The following is a 17,124-nucleotide window of genomic DNA, read 5'->3' on the forward strand; positions in this document are numbered from 1 at the left end:
CATTAAATATATTGTCTTTGTAGTGTATTAAATTCAATATAGGTTGAAAAGGATTTGCAAATCATCGTATTCTGTTTTTATTTATGTTTTACACAACGTCCCAACTTCATTGGAAATGGGGTTGTACACTGTATGACCTCCTGTTATCTATAAAACTGATTAAAAGCATGCCCAGTACCTAAATAGCAGCAGCAGACACCTTAAAGCCTGTGTTCTGTCGGGACGCTTTTGAGCAGCTGACTTTTCTGAGTCGTCCTCAATTTACTATGTAACATATTGTGACTGTCCAAAGAAAAACATGTATCTCTAAAACAGAAACTCTGCAGGAGAAGACAAAAATATTCTTGACTTTTAATATAAGTTCATGGAAAGAGGTTTTACTTAAGTGATTTTGCAACATTTCTCATGGTCTATATATCATGAAATTTTCACACAGTGTAAAGCTGCCATGTTCAAATGATGTTTTGTTTTCTTGATGCGTATTTAATATAAGCTCAATTTAAATGAATCTATTAATTATTTATGTTAACACTGGATTCAACTCAGCACTTCCTTAAACTGAACTAGTCAGTTCAGTAAAACAACAGAGTGAGGAAGAGTTAATACCCAGCTTAGTGATCCATTCTAACATCGTTACAACAGCAGCCATTTAGATCAGGATTAAGTACCTGCTTCAACATCTACTGACAACATAATTTGATAGACAAGCTCTCAGCAACACACACTAACACACTAACAAACACACATACACACTCACACACAGACACGCACATCATAATTCCACTATCACACATATGCTTGCCCACATAAATATACCCCATCTTAGGGGTGGGCAATACAACAATATTTATCACTGTTGTGATAAATTCCTTCACATTACAACACAAAATGCTTTATATGCTTTTCTAAGTATGTCTTAGATATGGTCAGTACCTAAAAAGTGCTGTTGCATTATAAAGAGAGCATAATTAGTTAATTAGTAAATGTTTAACACTTTGAGTCCAATGCAAAAAAAGGGCTATTTCTGCCATTTAATCTGCACTTCTCTAAAAATATTGTCATTTCTCAGTGCTGTTGTTGCATTTATTTGATATGTAAAGATTTTTATTTTTATTTAGTTTGTCTCACAAGCTACCTTTTTGAAGTGGAAATAAATTACATATCCTCTGCAGAAAGCCTGTTTACACCCTGGATAAACTTTAGTCAGATTTCTTTTACACTTTTCCCTAAAATGCATCCTCAGTTTGACTGGATCTAATCTGTTACACTTTTCCTGTGCACAAAGTACATACACTCTCAGAAAAAAAGGTACGACACTGTCACTGGGGCAGTACTCTATTTGTCACTGTGGTGGTTTCCTCGGGGGTACGTATAGTCAGGTCACCTTTAGTCAGGGAACATAACTGTACCAGAATCCACTGAAATGATATTTTCTAAGTTGTACTGACTCCACACACCCCTTCCTGCCTCCAGGGTTTTATTTTATTGTTCTGTTTTAAAACATTAGTTTATAAAAAGTTACAAATATCTATTTTTCCACTAGAAAAAACACTTCTTTAAGGTACACGATTGGATCTTAAAACTGCTGTTGCACCTTTGAGGGTACTTACATTGTTTGTACCTTGATGAATGAATCACGTACCTGCATGGTACCTTTATTTCTAACCGTGTAAACACATACGCCTTTTCCATATTACTTCTGTTTACTTTTTTCTCTGTTATGATATGAGTTCACAAGCCGGGTTTGAACATTGTTCCAGATTGCATGAAGACACCTGCTTTGGGGAACTCCAGCGTCACATATCCTCCATCTTTCATTTCATTATCTCACCTGCCAGATGCATTTCCGTTCCGTTCAACATACGGATGACGAAAATGCATTCTGTTTACACTTGTGTTAAATCCAGTCGAGCTGTCTCTGACCACCTCTGAATGTTTTTGTGTGAGTTGACTGTAAACCAAACACAATAAGTCCTTGGGTGTGGGGTGCGGGTGGGTTTCTACCAGGATTTTCATGTGATCAAGTGAAATCCAAACTTGATGAGATCACCAAAAATGCCTGTTTGTGAAAGGTGTAAACAGACCCAGAATTGTTAACAGATTCAGACCTGGACATAGAAACTGGAGTCCAGGTCAAGACCAAGACTTTGTGGTAGGTGAGTTCGAGTCAAGACTGATATCAGGAGCGGCCAAGACCAAGGCAGCACCAAAACAAGACAGGTCCAGAACTGTTTTTTTCAATATACAAAAATAAAACGAGGAAAGGGGGAAAACTGAAATTCATTTGTGGTTCATTTTAAATTAATCATCCTTCATTATGCATGATATATTAATTAAAACTATTATATTTTCTAATGTATTTTGTAAAATAACATACTTAAGAATATTATTCATTATTATCATAGTATAGTCTTTGTCTACCTTTGCATTGTAACTTCTGGAAGCAAGTGATCGTGAGATTATTCTCTGTTCCTTATTCCTAATAGCTATATAACTAATTCATACGCCACCTAAACTCAACTGAATATAAGCAAACAACATACATCCAAATTTATTATTAGATTAAAAGTCTGATCTGCCCAGTTAAGTCATTAAGAAAAGGATCATTTACTTCCTCCACTGGCAGCAAACAAATTTTATTTAAACATCAAAAGCAGGGGTTTCAAATTCAAATAACCCGAGAGCCCCTAGCCAGATGGTCTTCTCTGAGGGGGGCCAGGAGAAACAGCGTAGGGAAAAATTGTAAATTTTAACTACATATATGCACTCATTAAAAGTGCATCTTAGTCAATGCTAATCAATTCTTCTGTCACCACAAACCTTTTTTTAAGAGGGGCCGGCAGAAGACAGAAACTGGACTCTTGTACTACAATGCAAATTCACTCTAATGGTAATGACTGGAACCCGAAATCTGAAGTGTTTAACGTCTCTGTCTAATGTCTCTCTAACTAGACCTGTAAAAATCATGAGATTTTAGCAGCCATATAAATAACTGTGATTAACAGTTTAACTGCCTTTTTTGGTTTGGTTGTATGCAACCAATAGTAAAAGCCTAAACTGCCCAGATTGGATGATTAGCTCTCTTGCTTCCAAGCTGTTGATGTCTCACAGCACTCAGCTGATAACAGAGAAGCTTGAAGGTAGAAGGTTTGCTTTTTTGTCTTTACATGGACCTGCATCAACCCAGTGGATGAAAACGCAACCAATTCACATTCTGTTTGAAACTTAAAATATGATTATAAATCCATGATTGATAAATAAAAATAAATAAATAAATAAATAAACGTAATTGTGCTCAGATTAAATAATTATATCACAGAGCAATTATCAGGCAATTATGTAATAATTACATCAGGCCTATACCGCAAAGAAAGATATAAAATGGCTATGCATGCATTTATGATAATTCTGAAAAAAAAAAAGTTTGTCTTAAAAAGTATTTTAAAAATCATGGTGGAAATGTACATGCAGGTAACTTGTAAGGCATCACAGCAACCAAATAAAACCTAATTTTTCAGGTTTATGGCTATTTTACCATCAACAACATCACAGTACAAAACTCAGAAGGCACATGTAGGTTCCCTGGCAGTTTTGGATAGTAAGTAACATGGTTATATCCATGTTGCAGACATTGTGATGCTTGGCTCCTGTCACCACCACTGGAAAGAAGTTTGAGTCTTCAAGTTTCTCTACAATAAACCATTTCACATCAAACCACTCTGAATGACTCACAAGGGGGAGCAAACCAGTAGTGGTCCCTACCAGCACAATAGACACATCTTACAGACACAGATTACTAACAATTTACAATAACATCTTATTATTTACTACTAATGGGAAGTTTCTCTGATACTCTAAGGTGAACTCTGTGCCTGTGTGTGTGTTCATCAGTGCATCATCTGAGGAAGTGGGGTAGAAAATGGCTGCCTCTATAGGAAGCTTTCATAATAACTGTTTATGACACTCGTCAACAATACAGAACGTTTTCAGGTTAACCTTTGCGTTGAAGTTAGAATGATTTCACAATGGTGAACATAGAGAAGTGCTTACAGGTTATTTACAGGTGAAAAGTCACCACATATGAGCAATTTACATAAACTACCCCTTTAAATGGAACTTCCCCTTCCACAGAGCGTGATAGCAGATGACAAATCAGGAAGAAAAATGGAGTTCTAAACTTAGAAAATAACTGCTTAAACAGAGGAACACACACACACACACACACGCATACATACACATGTGGTCATATGTGGGTCTATTGTGCATTACAGCTAATATGTAATGCTTTATTAATACATATTTTGCACAGATATTTATCTGCAACATAACAAGACAAGCACATACCATACTGTGCAAAAGTCAGACAATGCCGTTGATTTCATTTCTGCTCAAAATGGCCTTTAAGCATAAGTTACTAATTTTTTAGCATCAAGTATAAAATCAGAAAATAATATTTAACAGACAATTACACAAATGTCTCAACATCTAAATATCATACATATATTTGTTCTGTATGTAATGGGTCCACCCTATACCTTTATTATCATATCCATCTTTTTTCAGGAAACTCATTTTAACTTTATAAAGAAATCTGCTATTAGGGAAATTTTTCACTTCTTCAAAGTTCAGTCTAGCGATTCAAGCAAATACCAATTTAGACTCGTCAGTCCGGAAAACATTCCTACACATCTCAGATGTTTAGGTCTTTGGTGTTCATTCTTTTTTGTCTGTTTCCTTTTCTCAGTGAGGGCTTCCTGACAGCTACACGTCCTTTCAGACTCATAGTGTGAAGTTGTCTTCTCACAGTGGAAGGACGGACAGAAACACCTATGACTTTTTCAAATTTGAAACAAGAGTGGAGCTTGATTTTCCCCTCTCTCTGGAAGATGAAAGCTGTAGGTACTGCTTATCTGATTGGGACAGTTTTAGTGGTCTAACCAAGCTCCTGTTTTTTTGCTGTGAATTTTCTCTTTATTATGCAAGTGAATTATCTTATATCTAATCTTCTGAACATTTCCTGAAGAGAATAACTCACACTTTATGGTCAATTTGACTAGAAATTAAACAAACACAGGGTCTCTGATTTTATATTTTTGAATAAAGTAAACTGTTGATATAATAGGGGAGACCTCAGAGATTTGTATTATGGGGTAAGTCGTAACACCCACAGGTTCACCAATTAGAAATAAGCTACTAGGGTAATATCACTAGTGTGCACACCTACCCCTCTTAGAGATAAACAGTGATGTGTTTACATATTAAAAGTCCTTCTTACTGATACAGTGTAAATTTAGAAGTTTCTCTAGTGCTAGCTTAATTTATTGTGTGAAACATATGTGTTAATACAATGTCATCACTGACCAGGAAGGGGTGAGTTGTAACACAGAAGGTAATGCAAGATGAATGGCAGAAGAACAAAAGGCCCACTAATATTTCTTATTTGAACCCACTCAATGTAAACTTTAACTGCCACTGAAAATCTGACTTTGACTAAAAGGTTCAATTTCAGTTATTCCTGCTCTGAATTTAAAGTAAAATTAACAAAACACTTAAAAATGGCCTTTACAAAATGTACCTCAACACTCTTAGAAAAAAAGGTACGACACTGTCACTGGGGCAGTGCCCCTGTTGTCACTGTGGTGGTACCCTCAGGGGTACATCTCAGTACCTTTAGTCAGGGAACATAACTGTACCAGAATCCATTGAAATGATATTTTCTAAGTTGTATTGACTCCGTCTCATCTCCAGGCCTTTTATTTTATTGTTGTTTTAAAACATTTGGTTATGAAAAGGTACTTTTTCTACTTTTCCACTATGAAAAACTCATTGGACCTTAAAACCACTGTTGTACGATTGAGGGTACACTTACATTGTTTGTACCTTTATGAATGAATGATGTACCTGCATAGTACGTTTATTTTTAACAGTGAACAAACTCTTTTATACTCCACCTACCATTACAGTCTAAGCCCACAGTGGGGCAGGTTGTAATGACGGAACTCTTTGTATTAGCTCAGATTGTGAATTAGCAGTAGATTTCTACATTATTGCTATTTGTAACAAGACATAACTTTGTATAGTACAAACACTCATTGGGTTATAAAGATTGAGACAACCACACCCCACCTCGACCCCCCTGCTCTCTACCTATATTTTATTCATGTACACATCCATCTAAAGTAAATTTCAGTTCTATTTCAGTTTACTTCCAATGGAAATATGAAGTCTTAAGAAAGTGTAGTTTGAGGAGGTTTCTTACCGGACCGTCTGTCTCAATGGCGTCAGAAAAGAGAGATGTATCTCCTCCGTGCTCCTCCAAGCTTTCGCTCAATCCTCCTTCACTCGCCATTATACTCCTCTAACCTCCTGCACTTAAGATTTTGTCCTGTCTCACTCTGTTGCTGCTGCTCAACTATGTTTAGCAGCTAGTACAGCACAGTGCAGTTCAAATACTAATTACTCTGCTCAGTTTGAATCTACACTCACTTCCTCCACAAGCTCAGAGAGAGAGAGAGAGACTAGTTACCTCCCCAGTTTCCTGTTCATATAGGAACTAGAGGAAGATCATTGCCATTTTGCACTTTTGCTGAGTACTAATGCCTGCCCACACACACACACACACACACACACACACACTCAACCGCATCGCTTCCTGTTCAGAGGGCAAGAGACAACCAACCTAAGACAACCTGTGTGTGTGTGTGTGTGTGTGTGTGTGTGTGTGTGTGTGTGTGCGCGTGCACATATATGAAAGCAGGTTGTACTTTTTGTTTGGCCTGCCGGACATCTTCACTTCTTACATGTAAATGGCTAAGGGTGGCATTAATGGTCAAAGGTGAAGAGTGTGAGCTAACTCTGGAAATAAGCAGTAGTTTATTTGTAATCCAAACCAAAATAGCCATTACTGTAGCATCAGTGTAACTAGAGACGCATTGATACCAATACTGGTATTGGGAATTGGGCCAATACCGTTCTCATTTACTCCTTTTTCTCATAGAAATTCACCAATACCAACATTCCAATATCAGATGATACAGTGTGGTGTAAGCCTAGCGTACGCTACCGTGCTAATGAACAAATGACTCAAGCTGGCAGTGAAGGAGACTCTGCTCACACAGTGTTAATGGCTCGGTGAGTGTTGGACACAAAGTTCCTGGTTACTGTGTGATTTTAGGCTATTTTTGAACACGCAATATGAACCGCTTCCCTGATTCAGGTGGAAAGTCAACATTTTCTATCAAAGCCAGTATATGCCAACTTTACTTTGTTTGACTAAATATAATAGTGAGAATAAATGCTTTTTAATGCTGTGATGTTTGTGAAATAGGCTGCAGAGAGACTGTATTGTGTCACTATATCACTGCCTGCTTTTAGGCTACATTTGCATTACCAGGTTGAAGTGGCACAAATCAGATTTTTTTCCCTAATATGACTCAGACCTGATGTTTTCAGGGCTGCGTAGACAAGCAAATCTGATCTTTTCAAATCTGACCTGAGCCACTTTCATATGTGGATTACCTTTATTTAATTATAATGCTGCTTCTGTTGAGTGTAGCTTGAAGCTATAGTCAACAATAAGCCTATGTAGTTAGTCTCATGTAGTTAGTCTTCAAGCTCGCTCTGGTCAGGCCATGTTCATTATCTTTGGCTGATAACATGGTAAATGTAAGCAGACTACATTTTGTTACTTTGACATCTGTTAGATTAGGCTCAGCTCTTTTCCCTTAAAATCCTGTTTATAAAAATGCAATGCTGTTTGATTTTTCATGGGTTGTATCCATGATTTTAGATTTGTTGGTTGTTTGTTAATCACTGACTACTAACAATTGTTATTGGTTAAAGGAATTTGCCAGCATTTGCATCCTTATTTAGAAAACAACCTGAGCCTGACCCAAGCCAAATGTTGTATGTAAAATATTGTTCTGAACTAGGCCTGAAATGTGACACTTTGTCTGCCCTGCTGGTCTCGGGTCAGGTAGCACAACGCTAGTAAGAATATGTGCTTCTGTGTATGTGACAGGAAGAGAGAGAGAGAGAGAGAGAGAGAGATAGAGAGAGAGAATGTGTGTCAGTAAGTGTGTGTGTGTGTACTCATGCATTGAGTGAAAGGCGATGTGTGTAATGAAGTTTTAATGGCTTCAGGTGGAGCTGCAGTTATAAATAGCTCCAGACAGACTCCTATTCAGATTAGGGGTGGAGCATGAGAAAACTGATCTCTCTCTTTCTTTGTGTCTCTTTTTCTCTTGATTTCTCTCTCTCTCTCTCTGTTTCTAGATTCATTGCTTTACTGCTTTTAATAATGTTGGAAAATCTATTGTTCATATGGTGATAAGATTAGTGAAGATAATGGGTCATTCCATGGGCAGCTCACCTGCAGTCTGTATGGTTATGTTATAAATTTCCATCCATCCATTTTCTAAGCCGCTTCTCCGTCAGGGTCACGGGGGGGTGCTGGAGCCTATGCCAGCAGTCTTCGGGCGGAAGGCAGGATACAATACTTTGCAATACTTCCATCCATCCATCCATTTTCTAAGCCGCTTCTCCATCAGGGTCGCGGGGGGGGGGTGCTGGAGCCTATCCCAGCGGTCATTAGGCGGAAGGCAGGATACACCCTGGACAGGCTGCCAGTCCATCACAGGGCAGACAGACAAACACAAGCAGTCACTCACACCTAGGGGCAATTTAGCATGTCCAATTGGCCTGACTGAATGTGTGTAATGAAGTTTTAATGGCTTCAGGTGGAGCTGCAGTTATAAATAGCTCCAGACAGACTCCTATTCAGATTAGGGGTGGAGCATGAGAAAACTGATCTCTCTCTTTCTTTGTGTCTCTGTGGCGTGGTGGGTAGCGCTGTCGCCTCACAGCAAGGAGGGCCTGGGTTCGATTCCCCGGCCGGGCGACCAGGGTCCTGTGTGGAGTTTGCATGTTCTCCCCGTGTCTGCGTGGGTTTCCTCCGGGTTCTCCGGTTTCCTCACACAGTCCAAAGACATGCATTCAGGCCAATTGGACATGCTGAATTGCCCCTGTGTGTGAGTGAGTGACTGTCTGTGTCTGTCTGTCTGCCCTGCGATGGACTGGCAACCTGTCCAGGGTGTGTCCTGCCTTCTGCCCAATGACAGCTGGGATAGGCTCCAGCACCCCTCAACGCTGAGAGAGAAGCACACACTGACTGAAATATTTAATAACCTTTAAAACTACTGCATCTGGCATCTTATAATATTGCATCTAACTTATTGTGGGCATTTATTACCATGAAACCAGTTGATTTAAACTGAAATATCATTCATAGTGTTGTATACATACTTAATATTTCAGCTCAATTCAGTAATTCTACAAGCAATTCAATTTGATATTTGAAGTGTTATCGTAAACTGTAAACTGAAATGTAATGTTAAAACAAACTCAGCTTAGCTACTAATTTTGTAGGTTTTTATGTATTAAGTGATACTTTATTAATCCCACAAACAGCGAAATTCCACCTCTGCATTTAACCCATCCGTGAAGTGAAACACCACAGACACACTAGTGAATAGACACACACACTAGGGGCCAGTGAACACACTTGCGGTGGGCAGCCCTATCCACGGTGCCCGGGGAGCAATTAGGGGTTAGGTGTCTTCCTCAAGGACAACTCAGTCATGTGCTGTCAGCCCTAGGAAATGAACCGGCAACCTTCCGGTCACAGGGCCAGTTCCCTAACCTCAAGCCCACGACTGCCCCCAAAAACTTGAAGTTTCCATTTGATGGTTTCCAGGGAGAAACATGACATGATCAGAAATGCCCATGTTATTAATACTAATAATAATATGCGTACACGTCCACTCTTCTTCTTTCTATCTGATCTACTCTTTCTCTTACTACCCTCTCTACTCTCCTCAGCCTCTCTCTTCCCTCTTTTTATATCATTCACATTTGTCCTCTCTCCATCTGAGACATGTTTAACAAAATAGCACAATTCATGTGACTTCAGTTTCAGTATCAGTCAGTCAGAATGGTGTTTACTCAATATCAGTGACCAAAACCAGGCATCTCCTTTTAAAAAAATCTCTCAAAAGAGGTTAAATTAAAAAGGTTTGTTTTTTCAGGTGAGGCATATGTTAGCAAGTAGTGGACTAAAGTCACAGTCAGCACTTCACAGCCAGCTTTTGGCATTGTGAAGGTTTTAAAACTCATCCCAACTCATCACAAAGGTATTGGATGGAGCTCCATCACTTCAGTTTCACTTCTCCACAGCCCAATGCTGGGAGGCTTTGTGCCCCTCTAGACAGCGCTTGGCATTGAGCATGGTGACCTTAGCCTCATGTACAGCTGCTCCAGGGCATTCTGTTCAACTGACAGTGCTTTTCTACAGAGATTACGCAAGCTGTTTACGGATAATTGAACGTCTGTGTCAGCAGTAGGTGCATCTTTCGGAAACTGAATTCAGTAATACGAAGGGGTGTCTGGACACCTTTGAATATATGGTGTATTTTTTTGTAATTTTGTTTAAGGAAGCACCTAAAAATTGGCGACTGAAACATTTTGGCTGAAAATGGTTAAAAGTGACCCCTTCAGTTTTCGTCGGCCATGTGGAAGCATTTCAAAGTTTCCCTGAAGGACATTGGACAAGAGATTTATAACCTCTGCACAGCCTGAGTATCATGAGGCCGTTTGATAGTCAGGAATTCGATACTTCTTGAAAACATGACATGCTGCTCGATGTGCAGACACAGCTAAAGAAGCAGAAAGGAAAGTCTCCGCCAGCACAACAACAACCTGTAGTCACAGCTTTAGAACTGACGAAAAATTTACAAGTGACAGCAAATACAATGCGCAACTAAAAAATGCTGGAATTCATTGCAGCGGAAGGACAAGCATTCCCTATTATTCAGGACGTTGGATTTCTTGGGTACATTCTGTGGCCTACATACTCTTGGTATGTTTATTTTATGTAGCCCAGTTTAGTCTTATTGAAAGCAGATTATCAATCATAAAAATATATTTTCATTATCCACATTTGTGTGGTTTTAAAAGGTTTTTCAATTTTTTAAAAGCTCTCTTTATTCCTAAGAATTAAACAGGCTGTTTTTGTTACTGTGCCTTTAAGGGTTTATATCAGTGACCTCTGTTTTGATTCACTGACCCCTTAACAGAGGATCAGAGCTTTACTAGATAAACTCTTAAGTTCAGATTAAAATCTTCAGGGACATCTGTAAACATAAACCTTAGCCACTTCTTTCAGATGTGTGGATCTTTTAGAAGGCTGCAGTGAACCATCTGCTGTCTGACAGCCAGAAACAGAATAGCCTTTGTCTTCATGTCCCTTTGCAATAACAACACTCCTTATTGCTTCAACATTAACACTTTAAAATATCAGGCATATTACATGCTAAGGCTTATTATTCAGTAACTACAAGGACTTTAACACAAACAGGCTGAGCTATTCTTAGGTTATAAAGATTTGGGCCCGACAGTGACAATTTAAGTGAGATTCTATGTGAATGGGCTGAACTGCTGTGGTTTGAATGGGCGGTCATGTAGATGTGTTCATATACAGTTGTATGTAAAAGTTTAGGCAGCTCTGGTCAAATGACATATTTTGTTGACTGTCTAAGTGAAATTAAGTTAACACATCCTCTAAAGAGGACACATTTTAATGCTTACTTCTAATTTGCTGATATTAGGGGAAAAACCTAAAATATGGCCTGTGCAAAAGTTATGGCACATTTTACATTTAATGTTTTATTTTATCCAATATGTTAAACTCCACAAAAAACAGAAACACACTTAAAATATTTAAGTGTGTTTTCTGTAGAGGTTGTGTTCACTTATTCTCACTTAGAAAATCAACAAAGCTGGTCGTTTTGACCAGGGGATTTCAAACTTTGACATAAAACTATGTGTACTCCTTGGACAGGGGAAATATTACTTCTTGAAACTTTAACAGTGCTTACACTCTATAGCAAACTGCAAGGAAGAGTCATTTTTTCGGGGGCCTTTTAAACCAGAGGTCTTCAACTGTGGTCCTGGAGGCCTGGTGTCCAGTTTGGAAACTATCCTACTCTGACCTACACTGACCAAGCCTGCTAATTAGCGGATGAGTTGAATCCAGTGTGTTTGACCATGGAAGTCACCACACCATGCAGGACCACAGTCTAAGACCCCTGCTTTAACAACAGCAGGCTTCAACAGCTGAAAAGAGAACACAACTTGTCTACTTTTCTTGAAATCTTAGCTGTTGATCAGTCTTTATCTCACCACCTGATGAACCCTGCCTTGTTAATAGTTTGAGCAGCCACTGTGCTGTGTTAGCAGCTCCTGACCAGGCCTTTAAGCCACTAATTCAATCATAAGAGCAGTCACAGCTAGTTATGCTTCCTATTTTAAATTAATATATAAGTATTAATTGTTAGTTACAATTATTATTTTATACTGCAGCTTCCACATGTTTAATCCCCTAAAATCCGATAAGAACGTCTTGGCCAGCTTCCAAGAAAAGTTTCATCAAATATAGCAGTATGGGATTAAAGCAAAATGGTCATGTTTTCTTTGGGAAATAGCCCACAGAAATGCTATTAGTGACGCGTGTGAGCAGCATGGCCCAGTAAGTAGGCCCTGCAGTCTGGACCAATCGCTCTGTTTTCATACTTCAGATTAAATCAGAGTGTGAGAGATGATGTGTGTGTGTGTGTGTGCGTGTGTGCGTATGTGTGTGCGTGTATGTGTGTGTGTGCGTGTGTGTTCGCGTGTGTGCGTGCATGTGTGCGCACGTGTGTGTGTGTGTTAGATTGCCCTCACATCTCATCCTCTGCACAGATTCAACCGCAGCAGATCTGGGTTACAAGAGTCTACAGGAGTGACACTGCATTCTAATTAACAACAAAACACACACACACACACACACACACACACACACACAGTCTGTGTGCTGCTTTACCAATTCTCAGTAGGAATAAACAAATCTGAGCCTTGCAATGAGCTTGCAGTGCTGGACACAGGATTACACCTAGCCAGAAAGACTATAATCAGAGAATATATACAATGCTGCGCAAAAGTCAGAGACCACCTTTCAATGCAACCAACATCTGAAACTGAATTTTGGAGGTGTGGAAAAATATCCCTGTAAATTTCTTTGAAAACCCAAAAACAAGTCTCCTGAAAAGAACAGAAGCTTCAATAAAGGCAAAAAGTGGGCACACTACATGTTGAAAAAAAGGGATATTATATTTAATTGTTGAAGCTTTATTAAATATATGTTTTCTGCTTTTTCCTGACACTGAAAAATGTGTACTTATTGGCCAGATTAAGTGGCAATTAAATAAATTAAGGGTGGTCCCTGACTTTTACATAGTACTTTATTTGTGTATGTGTGTGTGTGTCAGGAGGTTAGTCAATGATGACAGTAGCTTTGGAAAACAGCTGATGCATGGATGCACTGCTTGCAAATAATCAAAAGTGCTTAATAATGTTACAAATACACCTGCCACAATTATTACAGAATCACAATTGTATGATGATCAAAAATATATAAGTTGACCAATGTTTCACATTAGATTTCATAATAATATTAAGCTGCAGCAAACAAATAAATGAAAGTAAAAGAAAGCACTAAATGCATTCACTAAATTCATGGGGCTAATGACTTTAGAAAACAGAGTGCAGCACAAGTAATGTCAGAACAGAACTTTGAGTGATAGTGGTGCTGTGACAGGGCAAAGTGAGAGGAAATGGCAGAAGGCATAATGGTTTGATTAGCTGCTTAACTGAATAACAGTCAATAGATTAAGCAATTACAGAAAAACTGTTAGTCGCCTCCAGAGACAAACAGAGCTCTGCTGCCTAGTGATGACAACACCAAAACTCCTAATGTTCCCCACAACACAACATAGAGCACTTTGACAGGCAGAAACTGTGTTGGTAAACCGATCATTTTACCCAGCATTACTGATGTATTTGTTAGTATTTTTTGGACTTGTATTTGTACTTAAATGTTTTAGTTAAGCACTAACACAACAATTTTACTATTTATACTATACTGTACAATTTATACTATTTGCTGTTTATAACCTTCATTTTTGTTGTATTTAGAACATCTTTTAAGGAACACACTGACCAAAAATGTCTGCTGTGCTGTCTAGTGTGGTTTGTTATCGTATTGTATTGTAATGCTTATATCATGATGAATATCTTATCATGAAGCAGGACACAATTTCTGTCCATGAATCTGTCCTCGACTAATATTCAGCATAAAGACAGACAAACGTAGATCACTCAGTTTCTCACTCTTACTCAGCAGGGGCAACACGAGACACACACAAACACTCACATTCACACATGGAATTCTTTGACAAGGACACTCACATATGATCAAAATGATCAGAGGGAGGCAGAAAAACAGAGAAACAGAGATTTCCCATAGACTAACAGAAATCTGCTGCAGCTCAGGCAGAAGTAATGCTGTAGTACACCTGCAGGCAATGAAACCACAACCAAATTAGTACACAGTGAGGGGAGCCAGCCTTCTACAGCTAGAGACATAGAGCACACACCTTGAACTAGAAACATAATGCTCTCACCTTGTGCTACAGATATAGACCACCTTGAGCAATGATACAGATCACTCACCTAAAGATAGAAGCATAGTACAATTAAGCTGAGCTAGAGATATAGAACACCTTGTGCTAGAGATACAGATCACTCACCTAAAGCTAGAGATATAGAGTACTCACCTAGAGTAGGAAACATAGTACACTTACCCTGAGCTAGAGATATAGATCACCTTGAGCTAGAGATACAGATCACTCACCTAAAGCTAGATAGAATACTCATCTAGAGTTAGAAACATAGTACACTTACCCTGAGCTAGAGATATAGAACACCTTGTGCTAGAGATACAGACCACTCACCCAAAGCTAGAGATATAGAGTACTCACCTAGAGTTAGAAACATAGTACACTTACCCTGAGCTAGAGATATAGATTATTCACCTAGAGTTAGAAACATAGTACACTTACCTAGAGCTAGAAATATAGACCACTCAGCTAAAGATAAAAGCATACAGCATGCAACGAGAGCTATAGCTGGAGCTACAGATATAGAGGCAGAAAAAGATACATAGAGCATCTACCTAGAGATAAAGACCTAAAGCTAGTCATTTCATCTAAAGAAATGGTCTTATTCCATTGCCAGATCATTTTACTTCCATCAACCATTATTTCATGAATCAGGCAACATGATATGCCAATGGACTAAGACGATATCAACAGATGAAATTATTTAAAGCAAGTAAACACGTCAAGAAATAGCCTGAATCATGTAATAATACTCCAACAATTTTTGCAGTTTTTTATAATGAGAAATGGTTCTAGACATCAAGAACTCATGGAACCAGAGTGAAAGAGAGCACACTAAGAGCAAAATAAAAAGTTACATTTCAAAAGACCTGCATCTTCACAGACAGCCTTCTTTTACACAGCTACATACTAGTTATCTTTTTAGGCTTTATGCTCAGAAGGACATTAATCGCACCACAGACTCAAAAATCTGCCTTTCCTCTTAAATATGCAAGTGCCTGTCAGATTTAGACTTACTTCCCCAAACCAGGAGAGAGCCAAAGGTCAAGAGGAGTGAAGCAGTACTGAAGTTTCTGGCACACAGGAAGAGAAGGATCTGGATAAAAGTGGCTGGTAAATGTCACACAGCAGTACAGAGTAAAGGGAAGCTCAGGCTTTAGTGCAGAGCCAGAAGTGCTTTCAGCACTGCCAGATTATTACTGAACTCTGGAGAGCTGCCACATCAGATAGAGGAGGAGATGGGGAGGGGGTTGAAAAAAGAGTGTGTGCATCCTCACAGAACATCTAAAGAGAATGCAACTTAAAAAGGAATTCCACCAATTTTTAAAAATTTCTGCACAATTAAATAATTAAAATGTAAACAAAGTCATTTAGTGGTTTAATGTGCAAAGTGCCGTTCAAGAGAACGCTACCAAGTCAAAATTGTTTACTGTGGTGGTGATACCTGATATCCAAAGAGATTAACACATCTAAAAGTTTCCACACAGGCCATTTTGAAGTTGGCCATTTTGGATCCAACTTTAGTTTTTTTCAATGGGAAGAGGGTTGTGTGACACATCAGACATATTGAGAATTTCACAAGAAAAACAATGATGTGCTTGGTTTTAACGTAACTTTATTCTTTCATTAGTTATTTACAAGTTTCTGACCACTTATAAAATGTGTTCAAAGTGCTGCCCATTGTGTTGGATTGTCAATGCAACCCTCTTCTCCCGCTCTTCACACACTGATAGTGACACCGCAGAAGAAATGCTAGCACAGGCTTCCAGTATCCATAGTTTCAGGTGCTGCACATCTCATATCATCTCCACTTTCCCAGAAACTGTTCATCTTGGAATGCTCGGACCTGACACCCATAATGTGGTGGTGCACCATCTTGCTGGAAAAACTCAGGTAACGTGCCAGCTTCGGTCGTCGTGGGCCAGTTGAATGGCCCCCAAGGTCTCCCGATCTGACCCCCTTAGACTTTCATCTTTGGGGTCATCTGAAGGCAATTGTCTATGCTGTGAAGATACAAGATGTGCAGCACCTGATACTACGGATACTGGAAGCCTGTGCTAGCATTTCTTCTGCGGTGTTGCTATCAGTGTGTGAAGAGCGGGAGAAGAGGACAGCGCAGGGTCAACGGATGCTGAGGCACATAGTTTGCAGAGGTCGTCAACTTTCTGCAGATAATCACTACAGACCTCCAAAGTTCATGTGGCCTTCAGATTAGCTCAAGAACAGTGTAGAGAGCTTCATGGAATGGGTGTCCATGGCTGAGCAGCTGCATCCAAGCATTACATCACCAAGCGCAATGCAAAGCGTCGAAAGCAGTGGTGTAAAGCACTGCCACTGGACTCTAGAGCAGTGGAGACATGTTCTCTGGAGTGACGAATCAAGCTTCTCCATCTGGCAATCCAATGAATGAGTCTGGGTTTGGCGGTTGCCATGAAAATGGTACTTGTCTGACTGCATTGTGCCAAGTGTAAAGTTTGGTGGAGGGGGAATTATGGTGTGGGGTTGTTTTTCAGGAGTTGGGCTCAGCCCTGTAATTCCAGTAAAAGAAACTCTTAATGCTTTAGCAGACCAA

The 17,124-nt window shown here is 39.1% G+C and overlaps 1 protein-coding gene across 2 annotated transcripts in view; it reads right to left on the bottom strand.

Moving 5' to 3' along the window:
* The window catches only part of pkn1b (protein kinase N1b), a 79,459-nt gene that overhangs the window by 41,042 nt on the left and 21,293 nt on the right, over nt 1-17,124 (bottom strand). The window contains exon 1 of one of the 2 annotated variants that reach the window (XM_037539424.1): nt 6,260-6,502. The exons of the other annotated variant lie outside the window; for it this stretch is intronic. Coding sequence (XP_037395321.1) covers nt 6,260-6,349 — 90 coding nt within the window. The 5' untranslated portion in view covers nt 6,350-6,502. Of the gene's footprint in view, nt 1-6,259; nt 6,503-17,124 lie in introns of those variants that run through there. 2 annotated transcript variants of the gene reach the window in all.

This window comes from Pygocentrus nattereri, chromosome 1 (genome assembly GCF_015220715.1).
Source record: "Pygocentrus nattereri isolate fPygNat1 chromosome 1, fPygNat1.pri, whole genome shotgun sequence".
Lineage (NCBI taxonomy): Eukaryota > Metazoa > Chordata > Actinopteri > Characiformes > Serrasalmidae > Pygocentrus > Pygocentrus nattereri.